Source organism: Triticum urartu, chromosome 6A (genome assembly GCF_056163025.1).
Source record: "Triticum urartu cultivar PI428250 chromosome 6A, HENAU_Tu73, whole genome shotgun sequence".
Taxonomy (NCBI): Eukaryota; Viridiplantae; Streptophyta; class Magnoliopsida; order Poales; family Poaceae; genus Triticum; species Triticum urartu.
Window position 1 is genome coordinate 444059989 of NC_141878.1, and position 21018 is coordinate 444081006.

The 21018-nt window shown below is 46.1% G+C and overlaps 2 protein-coding genes across 2 annotated transcripts; both read left to right on the top strand.

Annotated features, from left to right (window-relative positions):
- The first annotated feature begins 426 nt into the window (after window positions 1-426).
- Window positions 427-5712, top strand: LOC125513962 (uncharacterized). Its single transcript, XM_048679197.2, has 3 exons — window positions 427-629; window positions 709-999; window positions 4916-5712. The coding sequence occupies exons 1-3, from the start codon at window positions 528-530 to the stop codon at window positions 5501-5503; spliced, it is 981 nt and encodes a 326-aa protein (XP_048535154.2). The 5' UTR covers window positions 427-527; the 3' UTR covers window positions 5504-5712.
- A 1498-nt stretch (window positions 5713-7210) lies between these two features.
- Window positions 7211-20513, top strand: LOC147965611 (uncharacterized). Its single transcript, XM_087530527.1, has 2 exons — window positions 7211-7461; window positions 19658-20513. The coding sequence occupies exons 1-2, from the start codon at window positions 7211-7213 to the stop codon at window positions 20511-20513; spliced, it is 1107 nt and encodes a 368-aa protein (XP_087386653.1).
- Window positions 20514-21018: the final 505 nt, after the last annotated feature.

The window sequence follows — 21018 nt, forward strand, 5'->3', positions numbered from 1 at the left end:
GCTCTCTTCGATTCAAATTAATTAATGTAGTGTCTATACAATGTAGAATGGACATTATATAGAGGCGGTATCTAAAGATTTTTTTTTGTATTGACAGTAGAATGCTAAAGAGTTACTGTATCAATGGTAACTAGTATCGGCCGGTCACGCCACAACATTAAGACCTCCTTTGGTTTAAAGGAATCTTGTAGAAATTTCATAGGATAGGATTTCTATAGAAAAAATTCCTTTAGAGTCCTTTGGTTTGTAGGAATGGAATTCTATTTCTATAGAGGAATTCTTCCTATCCTTCATATTTTATAAAAAAATAAACATTAACTTAGACTCAATGGAAAAAATCTTAGAATGTGAATTAAAGGACATCTTTTTTTTTATTCCTACTCATAGGATTTAAGATAAGATTCAGGCGAAGCGTTTTCCTGAAGAGATGCAGTTGCCGACATTTCTTTCAGAGTTCTTGAGTGTCTCCCCCCGGCCGCTCGCCTCGGAGATCCCTCTCCCGCAAATCCGGTGACCTCGCGGCGGCCATGGAACGGTGGACCGGCGTCGTCCACGTCCCGCTCTCCCAAGGCGACCCCCTCTTCCGCGTCGCCGCCTCGCTCATACTCGCGCCCTCCAAAGCCCTCGCCGTAAGGATGACCCCGCTGCCCTTTTCCCCTCTCCAAGGCAATAACAGCATCCAAAGCCTCACACCCCGATGCCGCCCAGGTTCCACGCGCAAACGCGATCCTCTTCACGGGCGACCGCGTCCCCGGCACCGGTGATCCGGCGATCGAGCGGCTGTCGGACGCCGCCTACCTCGCCAAGCTCCTCGCTGGGAAGCTCGCCGGGGAAGCCAACGCGTGGGTGGTCGATGCCTCTTGCTTTGCCGGGCCGTTTGCGGTCTACCGAGAGCTTGTGCCGTCCGTGGACACCGTTGGCGACCCTGAGCGGTATGACCCCACTGGCCTACCGGCGGCGGCTGGCGTTGCCACCATCTTGGCACATTGTATTCGGGAGGTAAGTTGTGGTAAATTTCGGGAAAATTCTGCAGCAGTCAAAGATTTACCTAGGAGTAGGTCAAATACGATGTTACAGTAATTGAGGTCTTAATTCTTATGGTGTCGTCACATTCTTGTTACTTGATATGTTAGGTGTATTTTATTTCAGGGCAGATACATAGGTAGTCGTTGGATTCAGGAATTAGTTTTTTTTTTTTAAATCCAGCAACTAGTTTAGCTGAATAGTTCTTCTACCCATTTCTGAAGAAAGGGAATTCATGGATCCTCTATTTGGGTTGATGAGATGCTATTTTAGTTCACAAAAACGGTACATAAACTGACTATCTAAAGCTAAGTGTGTATAATTTTTTTTAAGAAAGGATTTCCCCCCAATTTCCATTTATAGAAATCATAGCTTTAGGAATTACGATGTTGTTTTAACTGCCTCACACATCAACTACCAAAGTAGCCACCCCAAAAACAGGGGCAACAAAAGCTAGTACTACTAATAGCGGCAATACTAATATGTAGAGCTCAGCTCCCAGCAATGGAGGCGATCTAGCTAAAATAAAAAGGAGCAAAAAAGACAGATGCCGTGCGCCCAAAATCCATCCCATGTCACTGTCATGTCGTCAGCTGAAATCCATGGTGTCCAGCTTCGCTAATCTTGGAAGGTCTCAACAGCGAATTGTTCCAACAGTCTTGTGCACCTGTGCAGTACCAGCTTTCTCCTCCTTCTCCTGCGACAAGCCCCCGTGTTTGATCCAGAAACAAATATGAAAGATAACCACAGCAGGATCGCTAGGCCATTTGTTATGAAACCAAGCCAGATTATGCAATTTCCAAATACCCCACATGACCCCTGCAACTCCAACAGCAGTTATCCCACGTTTGCTTCCACTAAAAGTCTTAAGCCAGGTATTCAGGTAAACTGACAACGAATTCCCAGTGCACAGCTAACCACATCCCAGATATATCTGGCCAGGGGACAAGAGAAAAAGAGATGCCTGATGATTTCATTGCTACCAAAGAACAGACATGAAGCTTCAAAATCACCACCACCTCTCACCAAAACGTCCCCTCTTTGGAATGCTTTTCCTCAGCCAAATGAAAGTTTTGACATGTAGGGGATCTTAACTTTACACCGGCACTTCGCATAACAGCATAGAAAGTCTTCACGCTAAACTCACAGAGCTGGAGAGAAGCCAAACAAATTTGTCTTCCCCATCAGTCAGGGGGAAATTAGCGCATAAATCATGCAAAACTCGCCATTGTGCTAGTCTCTCTCCAACTATAGCTCTTCTGAAAGTTAGAGCGTTAAAGCCTAGAGCAAAACCTGATGTAATGTAATGTTCTGAAGAGGTAAAGGTCCTTTGCGTTTTCTCGAAAAAATGTTCTGAAGAGGTAGAAAAGGGCCTGGGGAATTTTTCAGCAAGTCTGGTTCCTCCAAGACAGTTATCCTCCCAAAAGCTTGTTTTCTTCCTATTTACTATCTCAATTTTACAGCAGCTACGAAATAGGTTTTCAATTTCCACCAATCCTTACCAAAAGTGAGAGCTCCCATTTTTAGTGACAACCTGCCTTAGCTCAAGTATTTGTTTGTCAGAAAATCTTGCCAACAACCTCTGCTATTAAATAGCATCCTGCAACCTATAGCTTCCTGCAACCATTTTGACAGAAGAGCAATGCTCATGATTTCTAGATCTAAAATCCAGATGCCACCATGATCTTTAGGTAAATAAACTTGGGGCCAATTAACGAAATGATATTTCTTTTTGTTTTTCCCCACTCCACAAAAATGTGGCTCTTAGTGAACCTGCTTTTTCCTTCAACTGGGATTCTGTAGAAAGAACGCATGTATTGGAATACTGGACAATGAGGAACTTATGAGGATAGTCTGCCACCAATAGATAAAGTCCTGCCTTGCCAGCACCCAAGTCGCTGATCAAATTTCTGCAGTTTTGTGCCAATCACCGTTTCTAATTCTCTTCTCATCTACAGGGATAGCCAGTCTACCAGTTTTACAGGTTAAGATTTCCTCAAATTCAGTGTTTCTGTTTGCAGCATTGCCAAGTTAGATAAATTTCACTTTTTTTGAAAAATTGTTTTAAAACCTGACATCTGCTCAAACAGACAGAGTCCAAATTTAAGGTTTCTTGCCAGCTCTAAGTCATCCTGGAACTGTAGGATGGTACCATCTGCATATTGCAGAATGGTACTCCCTCAGGTGCAATGTGTAGCTAAGCCAGTGATAAGATTATTTTTAACAGCTCTAGTGATTATAATTGACAAAGCATCAGCAGCCAGGTCAAACAGCGAAGGTGACTGGGTCAAATAAGTGTGTCTAAGGATGATGAATCTAGTTATGGTGATTAATGCCCTCTTATTTATCAGATCCACCTTTTCACTACTTTCTGTGGCGACATTACACTTTGCATATTTGTGTCAAGCTGCTGCAGTGCACTTATGTTCTCTCAGGGTTGCTTTGCAGAGTTAGATATTAGCAGGAAGCTAGGAACCATAACATTTTTGATAATCTTATACCCAGGAACCAGAGAACGAACAATGAAAAATTGCCATGTTTGATATAATTACCAGAGGATGACTATGAGTATTAGAGCATTGCTCTTGGATTTCACGTGGGAACCGTGTAAATTTCGGTTCATTTTGTCAGTGGTGTGCATGAGTACAACAGCCTCTCGCTGACCCAAAAGGCTGCCATGGAGCAGACAGGTTTGGACGTGGCCCTTTCATCATCTTTGAGTGTTTCAAGCCCAGAGCCCAGTGATAGTCTCCCCGTGGCCTTGCAACATGTCATTATACCATGTTCATCATGGGACGTATAGCTTAGTTAGTTGAGATTGATGCAATGTTAAATTAATGGATGGATTAGTCTGCAGATGATTTAACCAGGGTTCTTGGAGAGACGGTGGATAGGGTAGCAAAGATACCGATGTTTATGCTGAAGACAACCTGGTCGCTGGCCTCATATAGGAACATGTTCATCGTGTCGCAGTTTTGGAGAGAATCACTTTAATGCATCCCGTGGGCCGTGGTCCAAATAATCCAAGATAGGAATCTGTTTCAGAGGTAATATTAATACCACAAATTTCCGGTATCTAGTCTGGTTACATTGGCAGACTTGTAGAGTACATACGGTGGTGCACATCACTAGTGGAAAGTGTAGTTCAGATTCCGGGTGCATCTGGACCTGAGAGCCAGAACGAATTTCCGCAGTCTTGTATTACTATCTTATATAATTGTGGATAGTGGAGCAAGAACTATACTGCCGGGGATCCTTCCAAGAAAACTGAAACCAAAACATGCACCCTTAACAGACTGTTGCTTAAAAAATATATCCTTTCCATTAGTATTGGGGAAACCCCACTGCATTACTACTCCCTCCTTCCATCTATATAGGGCCTAATGCGTTTTTCAAGACCGCCTTTGACTATTGATAAAATTAATACTATATGACATGCATAATGTGAAAATTATATCATTGAAAGCTCCTTTCACATACGAATTTGATGATGTGCTTTGTGTAAGTTGCATGTCATATATTATTGCTCTAACATTTGGTCAAAGTTAGCCTCAAAAAACGCATTAGGCCCTATATAGATGGAAGGAGGGAGTAGTTGATGATAATGCATATGTTATACGTTGTTCTTGTTTTGTGTCAATGTATTTTTTTGGTTTTCACAATATGTGCATACTGAGATGTTAAGCTTCCTTATGAGATCTTGCCATTTTGTTTCCCTTTTGTGTATTTATCTTATTGCACCGGTATTTTTTACGTGGTTTATGTCTTCCCACTGAATTAGCATACTGTAGTCGTATTCTCATTTCTTGTAGACATTCTAGAGTTCACTCAGAACTTTGTGTCTTTCCGCTTTTCCTTGTTAATTCCTCTCATCCCCTTTTTTCGTTAGCAGATACAAAATAAGGTCATGAAGGGGTCATTGAATGATTCCGCAGGCAATCAAGAACCTACCGCATCATTGCTACCATCATCTGCTCCCAAAACTATCATCCTGGGGTTCAGTAAGGGCGGAGTTGTCGTCAACCAGCTTGTGTCAGAACTTTCTTACTGGGCCTCAAAATCAGCAAAAGGTTCAGTTGATGTTTCACGGCGAAGCCCAGCCCTCTTGACCGGTTATCTACTTGTTCCTGCTACACCTAGTGATGTTTTATCAAGTATTTCCGAGTTCCATTATTTGGATGTGGGCCTGAATTGTGCTGGAGCATACACTACTGACCATGCGGTGATCAAGGGGATAGCCAACTATGTTTCCCAGACTAGTGATACTCTCCGATTCGTCCTTCATGGGACACCACGGCAGTGGTCCGATCCGAACCGCCCATGGATCCTGGCCGAGAAAAACACGATGCTGCGGTTGCTTCAGGACGAGGCTAAGAAATGTGAAGGGAGACTTAATCTATCTGAAAAGAAGTATTTTGATGGTAGACCACGCAGTCTGCTGATGCATTTTGAGATTCTGGAAGCAATGGACATCTGCTGATATTCGGCCTGTGCAGCTTTGTAGCCTTCTAGTCTCTGTACAGCTTGTGCAACGAATAACGGAATGTGAATATTTCGAGGGTTTTAGATTGTTTTTCGTCTTTTCGGAGGTAGTTTCATTCCCTCAGGGAGTATATGAGAAGTCTTTTCTGAACAACAAACACAAATCAGTTACAGCTGAAATGATTAACGAAATATATACAAGATGTAGTTCCTTGTGTACCATTCGGGGCAAATGTCTCCTTCTCCCTATTAAGCTTCGTGCACAGCGGCAGCGCAATCAAAAATCCGAACTGATGAAAAGGACTAGGCAATGCGAACACACGCTTCAACATTCCCCACATTTTCCCCTTCTTGTTTGCAACATTATGCCAGTTCCAAAAAAAAGCTCAAGTTGGTCACTGCAAACTGCTGACAAGTTCGGGTCACGGGCTACTTGCAGCTGCAGGCTAAGGAAACGACTGTTTTTCTGACGTACATCCTCGTCTGTTATGAGCTTTTAGGTGAAAATTTTGTCAGTTGCTTCCTCGATTTAGTGAGACCAAGTCTACTTACTAGTAGTATATATTCGTCAAGCTGATCCGTACGCGGCATCTGCTAGCTCCAGTTTAGATGTCAAGCAGACTTAGCCGAGTCTGTAATAATTGGGGCAGGCTGCATATTCAGTTATTGAACACGTCGTGTCGTGTCGTACCCGTGCCTGACCGAATTCCACGCAACCATGACCTCTGAGTTCCACATGATCCATGAAAGTAAGCACCATTGCGCATAAGATAATGGCGCCAGGCCGGTAGTGGTTAACTGGTTAGTACAAATGTACAGCATACTAAAATGAGCCTATGGTGATTCCAGCTACACTCGAACTGTTGTTTCTTGTCTCACACTGGAGGCAACACCTGAAGCAGTCAAAGCAGAGAGTCTCCCCAAGACCCACAGACACGCCATTTTCAGATGGACTGATGAGGTTGGCGTGCTCGTGATCTCCCTTGTCCCGTATCGTTCTTAATAAAACGGCGATGTCCAAATCTCGGGATTCAGTTCCGGCTAAACAATCACCGGGAATTCTCGCTGATCCGCGTTGTCCGTCGCTGCGGGACAAACCTCGCACGAACGGATCAACCGCATGCCGTGCCGCCACCGATGCCAGTCCAAGAATGCGCTTTTTTCGGTGTGGCCGTGCTTCTTTCGTAATCACCTCTAGAACCGGTCCACCGAAGGTCACAGACATGGCCGGCCCTAGAGTTATGAAGACCCTAGTGCAAATGAGGTATAAGACGGTAACATAAATGGCGATGTATCAGGTGAAAACGCACATTCAGTAAAAATCTGGAAACTATTGTTATGGAGCGTGAGATCGGCAACATATGATGACAGATCACGGTGGGATTGCCTCCAGACCCACTTAAGAGTATTTTGCGAGTGAATTGCAAGAAACCACCATATTTGGGGCTTTTATTGCAGAAAACAATTTCGTCGCTAATCTTTTGCAAAAGCCACCACGCATTCAGTAAAAAATTTCCAGAGTGCATTGAACCTGTCATTTGGCGCGGTTGAGGGCGTTTCCGACAGGTGGGGTCCAATTTGGGTGACGTGGCCCAACGGACGCGCGGACGGCGCCGTTTGGTTAAGACCGACGCGGTCTGGTCGCGCCGGACAGACCGACCGCCCGCACCCGACCAGACCAGACCTCTCCCTCCAGCTCCAATCCATGGCGACGACGAAACCTGGCGGCGTGGACGGCGGCGGCGGAGTTGCTGCCGGTGGGGATGCTCCGGGCGAAGGTGCTGGAGATCCGCCGGAGTTCTGCGGGAGCTCCAATCCCTCGAGCGCGCTGCCTCTTCCCCAACCGTCGTCGCCGCCGAAGTCGTTGGAATACGCGGCGGCTACTGCGTTCGCCCAGGCGGTGAAGGCCAATCCGACGGGCAGCCAACATCTTGCCTCCTCCTTCGGCGGTGTGGAGTAAGTCATCCTCCTCCTTTGTCATTTCCCCGATTGGCATTCTAGGGTTAGGGTTCTATGGTTAGTGTTCTTGGGTAAGTGTAGTACGGTTTAGGTTCTAGGGTTAGGTGTGACGCCCCTGATTTGACCGTACACTAATCATACACGCAAACGTGTACGATAAAGATTAGGGACTCACGGGAAGATATCACAACACAACTCTACAAATAAAATAAGTCATACAAGCATCATATTACAAGCCAGGGGCCTCGAGGGCTCGAATACAAGAGCTCGATCATAGACGAGTCAGCGGAAGCAATAATATCTGAGTACAGACATAAGTTAAACAAGTTTGTCTTAAGAAGGCTAGCACAAACAGGGATACATATTGAAAGAGGCGCAGGCCTCCTGCCTGGGATCCTCCTAAACTACTCCTGGTCGTCGTCAGCAGCTTGCACGTAGTAGTTGGCACCTCCAGTGTAGTAGGAGTCGTCGACGGCGATGGCGTCTGGCTCCTGGACTCCATCGTCTGCTCGCAACAATCGGGTATAGAAAGTGGGAAAAGGGGGAGCAAAGCAACCATGAGTACTCATCCAAAGTACTCGCAAGCAAGGAGCTACACTACATATGCAATGTATCAAATGAAAGGGGTAGTATATGTAGACTGAACTGCAGAATGCCGAAATAAGAGGGGGATAGCTAGTCCAATCGAAGACTATGCTTCTGGCAGCCTCCATCTTGAAGCAGTAGAAGAGAGTAGATGGTAAGTTAACCAAGTATCATTGCATAGCATAATCCTACCCGGCGATCCTCCCCTCGTCGCCCTGTGAGAGAGCGATCATCGGTTGTATCTGGCACTTGGAAGGGTGTGTTTTATTAAGTATCCGGTTCTAGTTGTCATAAGGTCAAGGTACAACTCCAAGTCGTCCTGTTACCGAAGATCACGGCTATTCGAATAGATTAACTTCCCTGCAGGGGTGCACCACATTTCCCAACACGCTCGATCCCCTTTATCCGGACACACTTGTCGGGGTCATGCCCGGCCTCGGAAGATCAACACGTCGCAGCCCTACCTAGGCACAACAGAGAGGTCAGCACGCCGGTCTAATCCTATGGCGCAGGGGTCTGGGCCCATCGCCCATTGCACACCTGCACGTTGCGTACGCGGCCGGCGAGCAAACCTAGCCTCCCTTATACAAGAGCAGGCGTTCTAGTCTAACCCGGCGCGCGCGCTCAGTCGCTGACGTCACGAAGGCTTCGGCTGATACCACGACGTCAAGTGCCCATAACTGTTCCCGCGTAGTTGGTTAGTGCGTATAGGCCAGTGGCCAGACCCAGATCAAATACCCAGATCTCGCTAAGCGTGTTATCTTAAAATAACCACGGACACCGACCAGGGCCAGGCCCACCTCTCTCCTAGGCAGTCTCACCCTGCCCTGTCACTCCGCCACAAAGGTTCACTCAGAGGGCCGTCCGGACAAACGTCCTTTCGGACCCAGTCCGTGAATCACTCGCGGGTACTCTACGAGCCGACCCGACTTTAGTCACCACAAGTATCATATAATATGTATATAAGTATATACCCGTGATCACCTCCTGAGTGATCACGACCCGATAGTATAGCATGGCAGACAAACAAGAATGTAGGGCCACTGATGATAAACTAGCATCCTATACTAAGCATTTAGGATTGCAGGTAAGGTATCAATGACTGTAGCAACAATGACAGGCTATGCATCAGGATAGGATTAATGGAAAGCAGTAACATGCTACACTACTCTAATGCAAGCAGTAGAGATAAGAGTACGCGATATCTATTGATCAAGGGGGGGCTTGCCTGGTTGCTCTGGCAAGTAGTGGTCGTCAATACCGTAGTCGATCGGGGCACCAGCAGCGGCGTCAGTCTCGCAGTCTACCGAAGAGAAGAGGGGGAAGAAACAATGAATACAATGCAAACATATGCATAAATATGCATGACATGACAAGTAGCGGTGCTAGGTGTGCCCTAACGTGGTATGAGGTGATACCGGTGTAGGGGGGAAACATGCGGGAAAATATCCCCGGTGTTTCGCGTTTTCGGATAGATGAATTGAAAGGAAAAGTTGCATGTTCGCTATGCTAGGATTGCGTGGTGGACGAACGGACTGCGTATCCGGATTCGTCTCATCGTTCTGAGCAACTTTCATGTACAAAGTTTTTCCAACCGAGCTACGGTTTATTTTATATTAATTTTAAAAGATTTAAATCATTTTTTAGGATTTGTTTAATTATTTAAATTCAACATTATCCAGAATAATGCATGCTGACGTCAGCATGACGTCAGCAGTCAGTGTTGACCGTTGACCTGGTCAACCTGACAGGTGGGTCCCACCTGTCAGCGACTGTTTGACTAATTAGAAGTAGTTAATTAGGTTAACTAGTAATTAGGTTAATTAATCTTAATTAGTTAATTTAAACAGAATTAATTAAGTTAATTAATTAATTAATTAATTAATTAATATTTGATTTTATTTATTTATTTATTATCTTTTTAATTAGTTTATTTTTTAAAAATTCTTTTTTTAAAACGTTCTGGGCGGGCCCCTTTGTCATAGGCCCATAGGGGCCAATCGGGCGATGGGCGTCGGGCGCAGCCCGAACGGCGCTGGTGCACCCGACTGGGCGCCGCGGGATGGTTGGCGGGCACGGGCGCCGGCGCGCCGGCGGGTGTGTTCGGCGTCGAGCAGTGACAGCAGTGGAGCGGGGCGCGAGCATGTGTTCGTGCCGTGGCGGCGGAGGGCGGAGCCGACACGGCCATGGCGCGACGGGGCAGAGGCTGGCGGCGCGGCTGGGTGGCGCAGGCGAGGCAGCGGGATGCAGGGGAGGTGAGGCGCAGCGACGTGGGGGGGGATGGGGCAGTGGCGCGACGAGCGAGCGGCGCAGGTGTGGCGCGTCGACGAGGGGCGACGGGCGTGGCCAGACGAAGCGACGCGCGGCCAGGGCGCGGCCCGACCGCGGTGAGCGCGTGCGAGGGGGTTGCTGGCGAGCGCACAGGAGCAGACTGTCCGCGGCGACCGCGACCATCGTGGTGCGGGGAAGAGGAGAAGATGAGGGCCTCATTGGGGGTTCGTAGGGATGGGGCAATGGGGCGCGGGGAGGACGACGGTGACGTGGTGGTCGACGAAGAGGGGGCGACAGCGATGGCGTCCGACGAGGAGTCGAGGAGGAGGTCGGCGACGCGGCTCCGTGCGGCGGGGATCGGCATCGGGGTTGAGGGCACGGCACGGGAAGGACGACTTCGACACGGGGTGAGGAGGAGGCCGAGGCACGCGGGGCGATGGCGATGCTGCGATGCGGAGGTGGCGGTCCTCAGGCGCGGCGCGGCGGGTGGAGGCGACAGGCGACGACGCGGCTGGGGGGGGGGGGGAAGGGGGTCGCTCCCCCGATCCAGAAATGGGGCGGGGAGAGGGGGGAGTGAGGGAGAGTGGGGTGGTTAGGGTTACGGGCATGGGGGGGAGGGGGTTAAGTGGTGGGGCGGGCCGGTTGACTCTAGCTGGGCCGGCTGGCCCAGCACGGGGGGCTATTTCTTTTTTTTTTGTTAGTTCATTTTTCTTTTAATTATTCCGTTTACTATTTTATTTTATTTTACACATTATTTTTAGTTTATTAAAATATGACATTAGCTCCTAAAACAATGTTTCAAAATAACCCACTGCCATAAAAGTTTTACCCCGAAATAAAAATGGTTTAGTATTTTTCAAAATTTAATAAACATTTATTTAATTGCTTTATTAACTACTGTTTTAATCATTTTGGAACACTTGAACCTTTTATAAAAACTTGGTTTCTTCACCAACAAAACTTATGATTGATTTGCCACAGTTTGCACATTTTAGTTTGACATTTGAAATTTTTTATTTTTGACTTTATTTTAAATTTGAATTTGAACTGTTTTCGAAACAACGAGAGTCTAACAACAGTAAACGTGGTGACGTGGCATCATTAGTGGGAGATTACTGTAGCTTAACTACCGGGGCGTTACAAATCTCCTCCACTACAAGAAATCTCATCCCGAGATTTAAGAGGTGGAGTAAGGAGGAAAGTTTTGGTTACGAAATTCTAACGGATCTTCTCGGTCTTGGTTGCTCTTCTCGAAGAGGTCGATCCATAGCATTGATGTCTTCATTCCTATGCATGAATGCAACATGATGAAGCTGTCGTCCTTCCTTCAGGATCTTCACCATACTTACGAGAGGATAAGGGGTGGTTATTCTGGAAGAACGGACCTCTGCAAGGTTGACTACCTGGTAGCTAACATCGGGGGAAGGTGGCGGAAAGTAACTCTCGAACTGAAACTTAAGAAAAATTCAAGAGCAAAGTAAGGAGGTACCATGAGAAGTTTAAGCAGGTAGGCAATCGTTCGATGCCTGAACAAGGTGTGAAAGGGGTCCAGAGCAACGAGAATAAGTATTGCGTTTGATACCAAAGTAGATTACTAGGGGGATGACCCATGAATTGCATACGAAATCAAGCGTGAGGAATAACTTTGGCAACATGGGTGTATAGAAGAGTCAGGTTTCGATCATGTGGAATTGTGGGTTATGGGCCCACCATGTGGTTAAAAGTAGGAAGGCAGTTGACATCTTATACGGTCATGATAGCAAGACATGTCAGAGGATAGTCCGTCAGTTATGTTGGCATCAACGTTGGTACCAAGGGCGAGGGACGAAGAGAACCATTTTCCTGCTCGTTGAACGAGGCGGACCATTAGGCAAAGTTCTCGTCCATCGGTGGATACCGGAATGTCATCAACAATAGTAACAGGTTCCTACTGACAGATTGTAGACCGAAGTGTTTACATAAGTAAGATAATTTTACTTCTTAGATCATATAGACCTCAAGAAAGGTTAAACCAAACAATGGAAAGGAAAGGTGATCATCAGATTAAACAGAAGAATGGAAAGGAAAATGTGCTTAAAGACATATTTCAGGGGTATATCCTTCCCAAGGACAAGCAGGGCATGATATCCATTACAGGATATAATGTAGAAAACTCTTTAGGTAAGGGGAGATAATTTTCATGACATTACCCATACAACGGTGTTTGGATAATTGAGTAAGAAACATTTAGCATTGGGCTTCAAATGTTCTTGCTGAAAAAAATCAGAGTTCCACAGACATGCTTCGAGATAGCATTGACATGGTCTTCAAGCAACGTCAGACTTCGGACACTCAAAGGATTCATCAGGAACAACTTATAGAATAAGTCTTACAATTTCCTCATGGAAGAATGGTTAACCTTGCAAAAAAGGAAACTATAACAATAGGTCCTCCGGCCAGTTGTGCTAGGCATGACATCACCTTGTCGGATCATATAAATACCAATGTTATCACTGTTGGAAATATGTCCCAACCATCATATCTGACCGAGATTCAGATCTGATTGGTGTCAGGATACCTCGGACTCAGGATGTCTGAGAAGAAAAGGTGCAACACAAATTGACGAGATGACATTGTAAGATTCTCGGGTAATGAACTATGGAAGCAAGTTCTGAACCATGGGTTCATCATTAAACCAAGGAGAGGATGAGGAGGTGGCTGGTGAAATCAGCGACAACGAATCAAGATTTCCAAAAGATGGATCCCCACCAGTATTCGAACAAGGAGATAAAATTTGTCAAATCAAATGATATAATGAGTTATGCTCGAGGAAAACATACACAGTTAATCATTGATTGAAAGGTGCACCCGACATATGGGCTTAGGTAGCGTGATCTCAAGGTATAACACAAAACACGAACAAGTTTGTGTTGAACGGAAGGCAATAAAGTGGTTGATGATAACATGAATCATCGAGGGGCAAGGATGGTATTGCCTATCAAGAATTCGATATATATCTTGGAAGAGCTTAGGATGTTGATGATGGTCACGACACAGTTATCGAGAGATTTCATGAAGATGTAATCGGTCAGCGATGCCATCAAGTCAAATGATGATGAAGCGAAAAGTTATGGGAACCAAGGTACGACATAAACTCGAAATCAAGTTTGATGTTCAAGGAGAAATGATATGACGAGGAAGTTCGACGTAAGATTAGCTCGTCGTCAAAAATTGTGCGCCGAGAAGAAGGACGAGGTAGCACAAATAAAATTTAGCACGATAATGATATAGCCGATCAGGCTAGGAATGAATTGAAGGATTATTAAACTCATAAGCAACGAAAATTACTTAGAGTTAATGAATCGGATTTCAGGATCGATTCACTATCGGTGTCCCTGAGTGTCTAACAACTCAGAACCCAGGGAAAAATTGAAATTGGTGAGAAATAATACTTGAAGAACTCACAAGAAGTAATATGGTTCTGTGATTTTATCGAGATACCACGGGGTAATACTCGAAGGTAGAACATAATAGAGGTTGCACTGGTGCATTGATCTGCAGAAGACAAGTGCTTTAACTAGTCCGAGAAATGGAATCAAGGAGAAAATATGATCGGAAGCACGATTGCAAAGGACCAATTCACATATATCAAATGATATTAAATCAAGGAAATAGTTATTATTACAAGAGGCTTCCATGATAGGATCTACATCGTGTCCATGGGCATGAACACAAAGGTTCAAGGTCGACTCCCACTTCCTCAATGCATAACCTTCCATTCACCTCTCGCTTTTCGAAAATGACATTTGTTGTTGATAATTTTACCTGGTGCAATACCAGATAAGTATGACATGTGAATCTTTCAGGATCACACAGATTAAGGAAGGCATAGGTTCAACCCATCGGGGCATCGTAGAAACATATACCACAAACTCCAGGAGCGAATAACTCAAGCTCGGGAGCAGAGCATGGTTGACAAAAGCAGGGGATACAATTTAACCAAAGGCATTATGTATCTGATGAAAGGCTCACAAGTTTAATGAATATGAAGGACGTTGTCGGATAAAATCCAATAAAGGATCTGGTGGTCCACAAAGGATCTGATGTGAGTATCATCACACAACCAGAGGAAGAATCAATGCAAAGACATTGGATTATAGAAACAACTGACTAACTCAAAGCTCAAATGCAAAGAAATTATGAATTCCAAGACAAGGGATCAGAAGCAATGCTCTGATTAGGGATGGATAAGTTTAATAGTCTTAGGGGAATAATCGATGGCAATTAGATTGGTCGAGATCCGGCTCATGTTTAAAATGCCGTTTGAGCCGGAAGGATGAATTCTAGGATCTGATTGAGGATGGCAAGCATCCGCAAAATATTGATTCAAGGGGCTCGAAATGATAAAGACAAAGGATACTAATGAATATTGCTAGTCATATGGAACACAACCATAATGCAAGCCAAGTATTCGTAGAGAAATAGCGGGCAGAGGATTACCGGAAGATCAAATAGTACTTCAGTGTATCTTGTGATGAACAACGGGGGAAGAATGGATACTCGGTAAGTGAGAGAAATTATCTGTAGGGGGTATTCATGCGGCAAGGAACTGCAAGGCAGTATCTCAAAGGATTCTCAGGACAATAGAGAGAATTTTGGGGTATCTTGTAATAACAAGATCAACGGGAAATGATTGTATGAAGGACAAGTGTATGTGGTTATCCATAGGGGGTTTATCGACGGAAGGGAATTGCAAAAGCGCTGGAACAAAGTCTCGAGAGAACATCGCAGAGTATCTTCGGGATCCTTCGGTGCACCAAGCAATCATCTGGAGTGAGGGGTCTCCGGGAGGAAATAGTTACGAGAACCAAGTGTTAGAGTTAGCAAAATCATTTAACCCGAGTAGAAGAGATATCGGAGTCCCAGAGTATAGACGAGGAATAAAAGATCCTAATACCACCCAATGACGACGTGGGCCCGTAAGACACACAACCATGTTAGTAAAAAGTTTTGTAATGTCTAGACTCGACTTCGGCCAAGGGGTGTGGAAGGGGGATTCCTATAGGTAGTCGGCTCTGATACCAACTTGTGACGCCCCCGATTTGACCGTACACTAATCATACACGCAAACGTGTACGATCAAGATCACGGACTCACGGGAAGATATCACAACACAACTCTACAAATAAAATAAGTCGTACAAGCATCATATTACAAGCCAGGGGCCTCGAGGGCTCGAATACAAGAGCTTGATCATAGACGAGTTAGCGGAAGCAACAATATCTGAATACAGACATAAGTTAAACAAGTTTGCCTTAACAAGGCTAGCACAAACAGGGATACATATCGAAAGAGGCGCATGCCTCCTGCCTAGGATCCTCCTAAACTACTCCAGGTCGTCGTCAGCAGCCTGCACGTAGTAGCTGGCACCTCCAGTGTAGTAGGATTCGTCGTCGACGATGGCGTCTAGCTCCTGGACTCCATCGTCTGGTCGCAACAATCGGGTATAGAAAGGGGGAAAAGGGGAGCAAAGCAACCGTGAGTACTCATCCAAAGTACTCGCAAGCAAGGAGCTACACTACATATGCAATGTCTCAAATGAAAGGGGTAGTATATGTGGACTGAACTGTAGAATGCCGGAATAAGAGGGGGATAGCTAGTCCTATCGAAGACTACACTTCTCGTAGCCTCCATCTTGAAGCAATGGAAGAGAGTAGATGGTAAGTTAACCAAGTATCACCGCGTAGCATAATCCTACCCGGCGATCCTGCCCTCGTCGCCCTGTGAGAGAGCGATCATCGGTTGTATCTGGCACTTGGAAGGGTGTGTTTTATTAAGTATCCGGTTCTAGTTGTCATAAGGTCAAGGTACAACTCCAAGTCGTCCTGTTACCGAAGATCACGGCTATTCGAATAGATTAACTTCCCTGCAGGGGTGCACCACATTTCCCAACACGCTCGATCCCCTTTGTCCGGACACACTTGTCGGGGTCATGCCCGGCCTCGGAAGATCAACACGTCGCAACCCTACCTAGGCACAACAGAGAGGTCAGCACACCGGTCTAATCCTATGGCGCAGGGGTCTGGGCCCATCGCCCATTGCACACCTGCACGTTGCGTATGCGGCCGACGAGCAGACCTAGCATCCCTTATACAAGAGCAGGCGTTCCAGTCCAACCCGGCGCGCGCCGCTCAGTCGCTGACGTCACGAAGGCTTCGGCTGATACCACGACGTCGAGTGCCCATAACTGTTCCCACGTAGTTGGTTAGTGCGTATAGGCCAATGGCCAGACTCAGATCAAATACCCAGATCTCGTTAAGTGTGTTATCTTGAAATAACCACGGACACCGACCAGGGCCAGGCCCACCTCTCTCCTAGGCGGTCTCAACCTGCCCTGTCGCTCCGCCACAAAGGTTCACTCAGAGGGCCGTCCGGACAAACGTCCTTTCAGACCCAATCCGTGAATCACTCGCGGGTACTCTACGAGCCGACCCAACTTTAGTCACCACAAGTATCATATAATATGTATATAAGTATATACCCGTGATCACCTCCCGAGTGATCACGACCCGATAGTATAGCATGGCAGACAGACAAGAATGTAGGGCCATTGTTGATAAACTAGCATCCTATACTAAGCATTTAGGATTGCAGGTAAGGTATCAATGATTGTAGCAACAATGACAGGCTATGCATCAGGATAGGATTAACGGAAAGCAGTGACATGCTACACTACTCTAATGCAAGCAGTAGAGATAAGAGTAGGCGATATCTGGTGATCAGGGGGGACTTGCCTAGTTGCTCTGCCAAGTAGTGGTCGTCAACACCGTAGTCGATCGGGGCACCAGCAGCGACGTCAGTCTCGCAGTCTACCGGAGAGAAGAGGGGGAAGAAACAATGAATACAATGCAAACATATGCATAAAGATGCATGACATGACAGGTAGCGGTGCTAGGTATGCCCTAAAGCGCTATGAGGTGATACCGGTGAAGGGGGGAAACATCCGGGAAAATATCCTCGGTCTTTCGCATTTTTGGACAGATGAATCGGAGGAGAAAGTTGCGTGTGCGCTATGCTAGGTATGCATGGTGGATGAACAGGTTGCATATCCGGATTCGTTTCGTCGTTCTGAGCAACTTTCATGGAGAAAGTTTTTCCATCCGAGCTACGGTTTATTTTATATTAATTTTAAAAGATTTAAATCATTTTAGGATTTATTTAATTATTTAAATTCAACATTATCCACAATAGTGCATGCTAACGTCAGCATGACGTCAGCAGACAGCGTTGACCGTTGACCTGGTCAACCTGACAGGTGGGTCCCACCTATCAACGACTTTTTGACTAATTAATAGTAGTTAATTAGGTTAACTAGTAATAAGGTTAATTAATCTTAATTAGTTAATTTAAACGGAATTAATTAAGTTAATTGTTTAGTTAATGAATTAATTAATATTTGATTTTATTTATTTATTTATTATCTTTTTTAATTATTTTATTTTTAAAAATTTCTTCTTTTTAAACGTTCTGGGCGGGGCCCCTTTGTCATAGGCCCATAGGGGCCAATCGGGCAATGGGCGTCGGGCGCAGCCCGAACGGCGCTGGTGCTCCCGACTGGGTGCCGCGGGAAGGTTGGCGGGCGCGGGCACCGGCGCGCCGGCGGGTGTGTCCGGCGGCGGGTCGGCGGACGAGCAGCGGCAGCGGCAGCAGTGGAGCGGGGCGCGAGCGTGTGGTCATGCCACGGCGGCGGAGGGCGAAGACGACACGACCACGATGCGACGGGGCAGAGGCTGGCGGCGCGACTGGGTGGCGCAGGCGAGGCAGCGGGATGCAGGGGAGGCGAGGCGCAGCGACGCGGGGGGGGGGAGGGTACGGGGCGGTGGCGCAGCGAGCGAGCGGCGCAGGTGTGGCGCGTCGACAAGAGGCGACGGGCGCGGCCAGACGGAGCGACGCACGGCCAGGGCGCGGCCCGACCACAGTGAGCGCGCGCGAGGGGGTTGCAGGCAAGCGCACGAGAGCGGACTGTCCGCGGCGACCGCGACCAGCGTGGTGCGGGGAAGAGGAGAAGATGGGGGCCTCACTGGAGGTTCGTAGGGACGGGACAATGGGGCGCGGGTAGGACGACGGTGATGAGGTCGTCGACGAAGAGGGGACGACGGCGATGGCATCTGGCGAGGATTCGAGGAGGAGGTAGGCGACGCGGCTCCATGCGGCGGGGATTGGCATCGGGGTTGAGGGCGCGACGCAGGAACGATGACTTCGGCATGGGGTTTGGAGGAGGCCGAGGCACGCGGGGCGATGGCGATGCTGCGATGCGGAGGTGGCGGTCCTCAGGCACGGCGCACCGGGTGGAGGCGGCAGGCGACGACGCGGTCGGGGGGGGGGGGGGAGGGGGTCGCTCCCCCGATCCAGAAACAGGGTGGGGAGAGGGAGGAGTGAGGGAGAGTGGGTGGTTAGGGTTACGGGCGTGGGGGGAGGGGTTAAGTGGTGGGGTGGGCCGGTTGGCCTAGCACGGGGCGGGGGGGGGGGGGTTGTTTCTCTTTTTTTGTTAGTTCATTTTTCTTTTAATTATTCCTTTTACTGTTTTATTTTATTTACACATTATTTTTAGTTTATTAAAATATGACATTAGCTCCTAAAACAATGTTTCAAAATAACCCGCCGCCATAAAAGTTTTATCCCAAAATAAAAATGGTTTAGTATTTTTCAAAGTTTAATAGACATTTATTTAATTGCTTTAACTACTGTTTTAATCATTTTGAAACACTTGAACCTTTTATAAAAACTTGGTTTCTTCACCAACAAAACTTATGATTTATTTGCCACAGTTTGCACATTTTAGTTTGACATTTGAAAACTTTTATTTTTGACTTTATTTTAAATTTGAATTTGAACCGTTTTCGAATCAACGAGAGTCTAACAACAGTAAACGTGGTGACGTGTCATCATTAGTGGGAGATTACTGTAGCTTAACTACCGGGGCGTTACATTCGGGTTCTAGCATTAGGGTTAGTGTTATATGATATCCTCTCTGTCACATGATTGTTGGTCTCAGAGAAATTAATTTTAACATGAGTAATTTGACATAAATCCTCTTTGCGTGTTGTTTGATCAAATACTGGTCTTCACCAACTTTAGTATTGTAAATTGAATCAGAAATTTCGGTTGCCACCAATTTTAACAGTGTTAACTGAATGTTTCAACTTATTAATAGGGCTATGAACCGACCCATTTAACACCAATCTGACCTCTTAACAATAATTTTAACCTTGTTAAATGAATTATTTCATCTTATTCTTATATGTGTTAACTGACCTACTTAACAACAAAATTAAATGAATTTTATGTGAATTTGTAGCTTGGATGATGAAGAATGGGAAGTGAGGTTCCATTTCCTAGACAAAGATAACTTGGAAAGAACAATTTGTTTATCAGACATAACCTTCTGGAATCTCATTGCCCTAATAGAGGTAGAAGGCTATAGTTCAAGGGATTTTATGTATTATGTTAGAGATCCAGGAGTTGGGGTGTCAGGAATGGAAGAATTAACTGATGATGACAAGGTGGAAGAAATGTTGGATCACATAGCTAGTAAAGGAAAGAATGTTGTTAACATTACAGTTATGAGAAGTGATGCACCTAGACCAGTTGATTTGAACATTGTTCATGTTAATGAAGAGCAGGTTCCTTTGTCAGAAATAGGTGTACCAGTTGTCTATGAGGTAGACAATTCAGGAGTTGTTTTCCCCAGTCCAGTGAAACCCCAACCACAGCCAATCCAAGTAATGAACACACAGGAGAGCTCTTGTTTGTTGAAGCAAAAGGGCCCAAGTGAACCTGAGTTTGCTTTGGACAATGGTAATGAGAGGCATGAGTATTTCATGGAGACAGAACAAGAGCAAGAGCACATTGAGCAGATGATGGAGCAGAAAAGAAATGATGAAATTCAGAGGTACATGAGTAATAAGATACAAAGAGAGAAGTACAAGGCAACAAAAAGAAAACTCCCACAGCTGCTTGTTGAGGAGTTCACTGATAGTGAAAGTGAGGATGAAGATCTAGAAGATGAGGACATATTGGCTAGGTTGGAGGCAATGAAGAGGCATAGGGATGATCCACTATATCACTTTGAAGGAGACACTGATGTAGAAGAGCTATGTGGACCAGATGAGGAGGAGGAGGAGAATGAAGGAAGAGATGAAGAGGAAGGATAGGAGGAGCCACTAGATGAGGGCTTGAGAGGAGGAAGCAGTGGAGGAGGAAGCAGTGCAGGAGGTAGCAGCAGCACAGGAGGAAGTAAGAGGAGGGGGAAGGGGCCAACAACAAGATCCCATGCAAGTTTGGATCAAATCATAGAGCAAGACTGGGCACCTTCATCTGATGAGGAGAGCAACCCAGGTGACTTAAGTCAAGAAGAGAATCATTGGGCTCAGCTTCCACCATTTAAGCTACCAAATGGTAGGAAGAGCAGGGCCAAAAAGAATAAAGTTAGGGTTTGGGATGATGAGAAGAGGGAAAACCCACAAGAACAATTTGTCAAGAAACTTTGTTTCCTAGATGTGCAGCAGTTCAAAAGGGCACTGCTTACATTTCACATCTCACAAAACAGGAACTACTCATTTCATAGGAATTGCTCAGATAAAGTTATTGTAGTTCGCAGTACAGATGACTGTCCTTTTTTCATTGCTGCTTCCAAAATTGCACATCAGAAGACATTTT

Bases quoted from the DNA above. Each gene is read 5' to 3' on its own strand.
- LOC147965611 (XM_087530527.1), top strand. From the start codon at position 7,211: ATGGCGACGACGAAACCTGGCGGCGTGGACGGCGGCGGCGGAGTTGCT. The intron at 7,462-19,657 runs GTAAGTCATCCT...GTGAATTTGTAG, and splicing joins TCCTCCTTCGGCGGTGTGGA to CTTGGATGATGAAGAATGGG.
- LOC125513962 (XM_048679197.2), top strand. From the start codon at position 528: ATGGAACGGTGGACCGGCGTCGTCCACGTCCCGCTCTCCCAAGGCGAC. The intron at 630-708 runs GTAAGGATGACC...GATGCCGCCCAG, and splicing joins CGCCCTCCAAAGCCCTCGCC to GTTCCACGCGCAAACGCGAT. The intron at 1,000-4,915 runs GTAAGTTGTGGT...TTTCGTTAGCAG, and splicing joins TGGCACATTGTATTCGGGAG to ATACAAAATAAGGTCATGAA.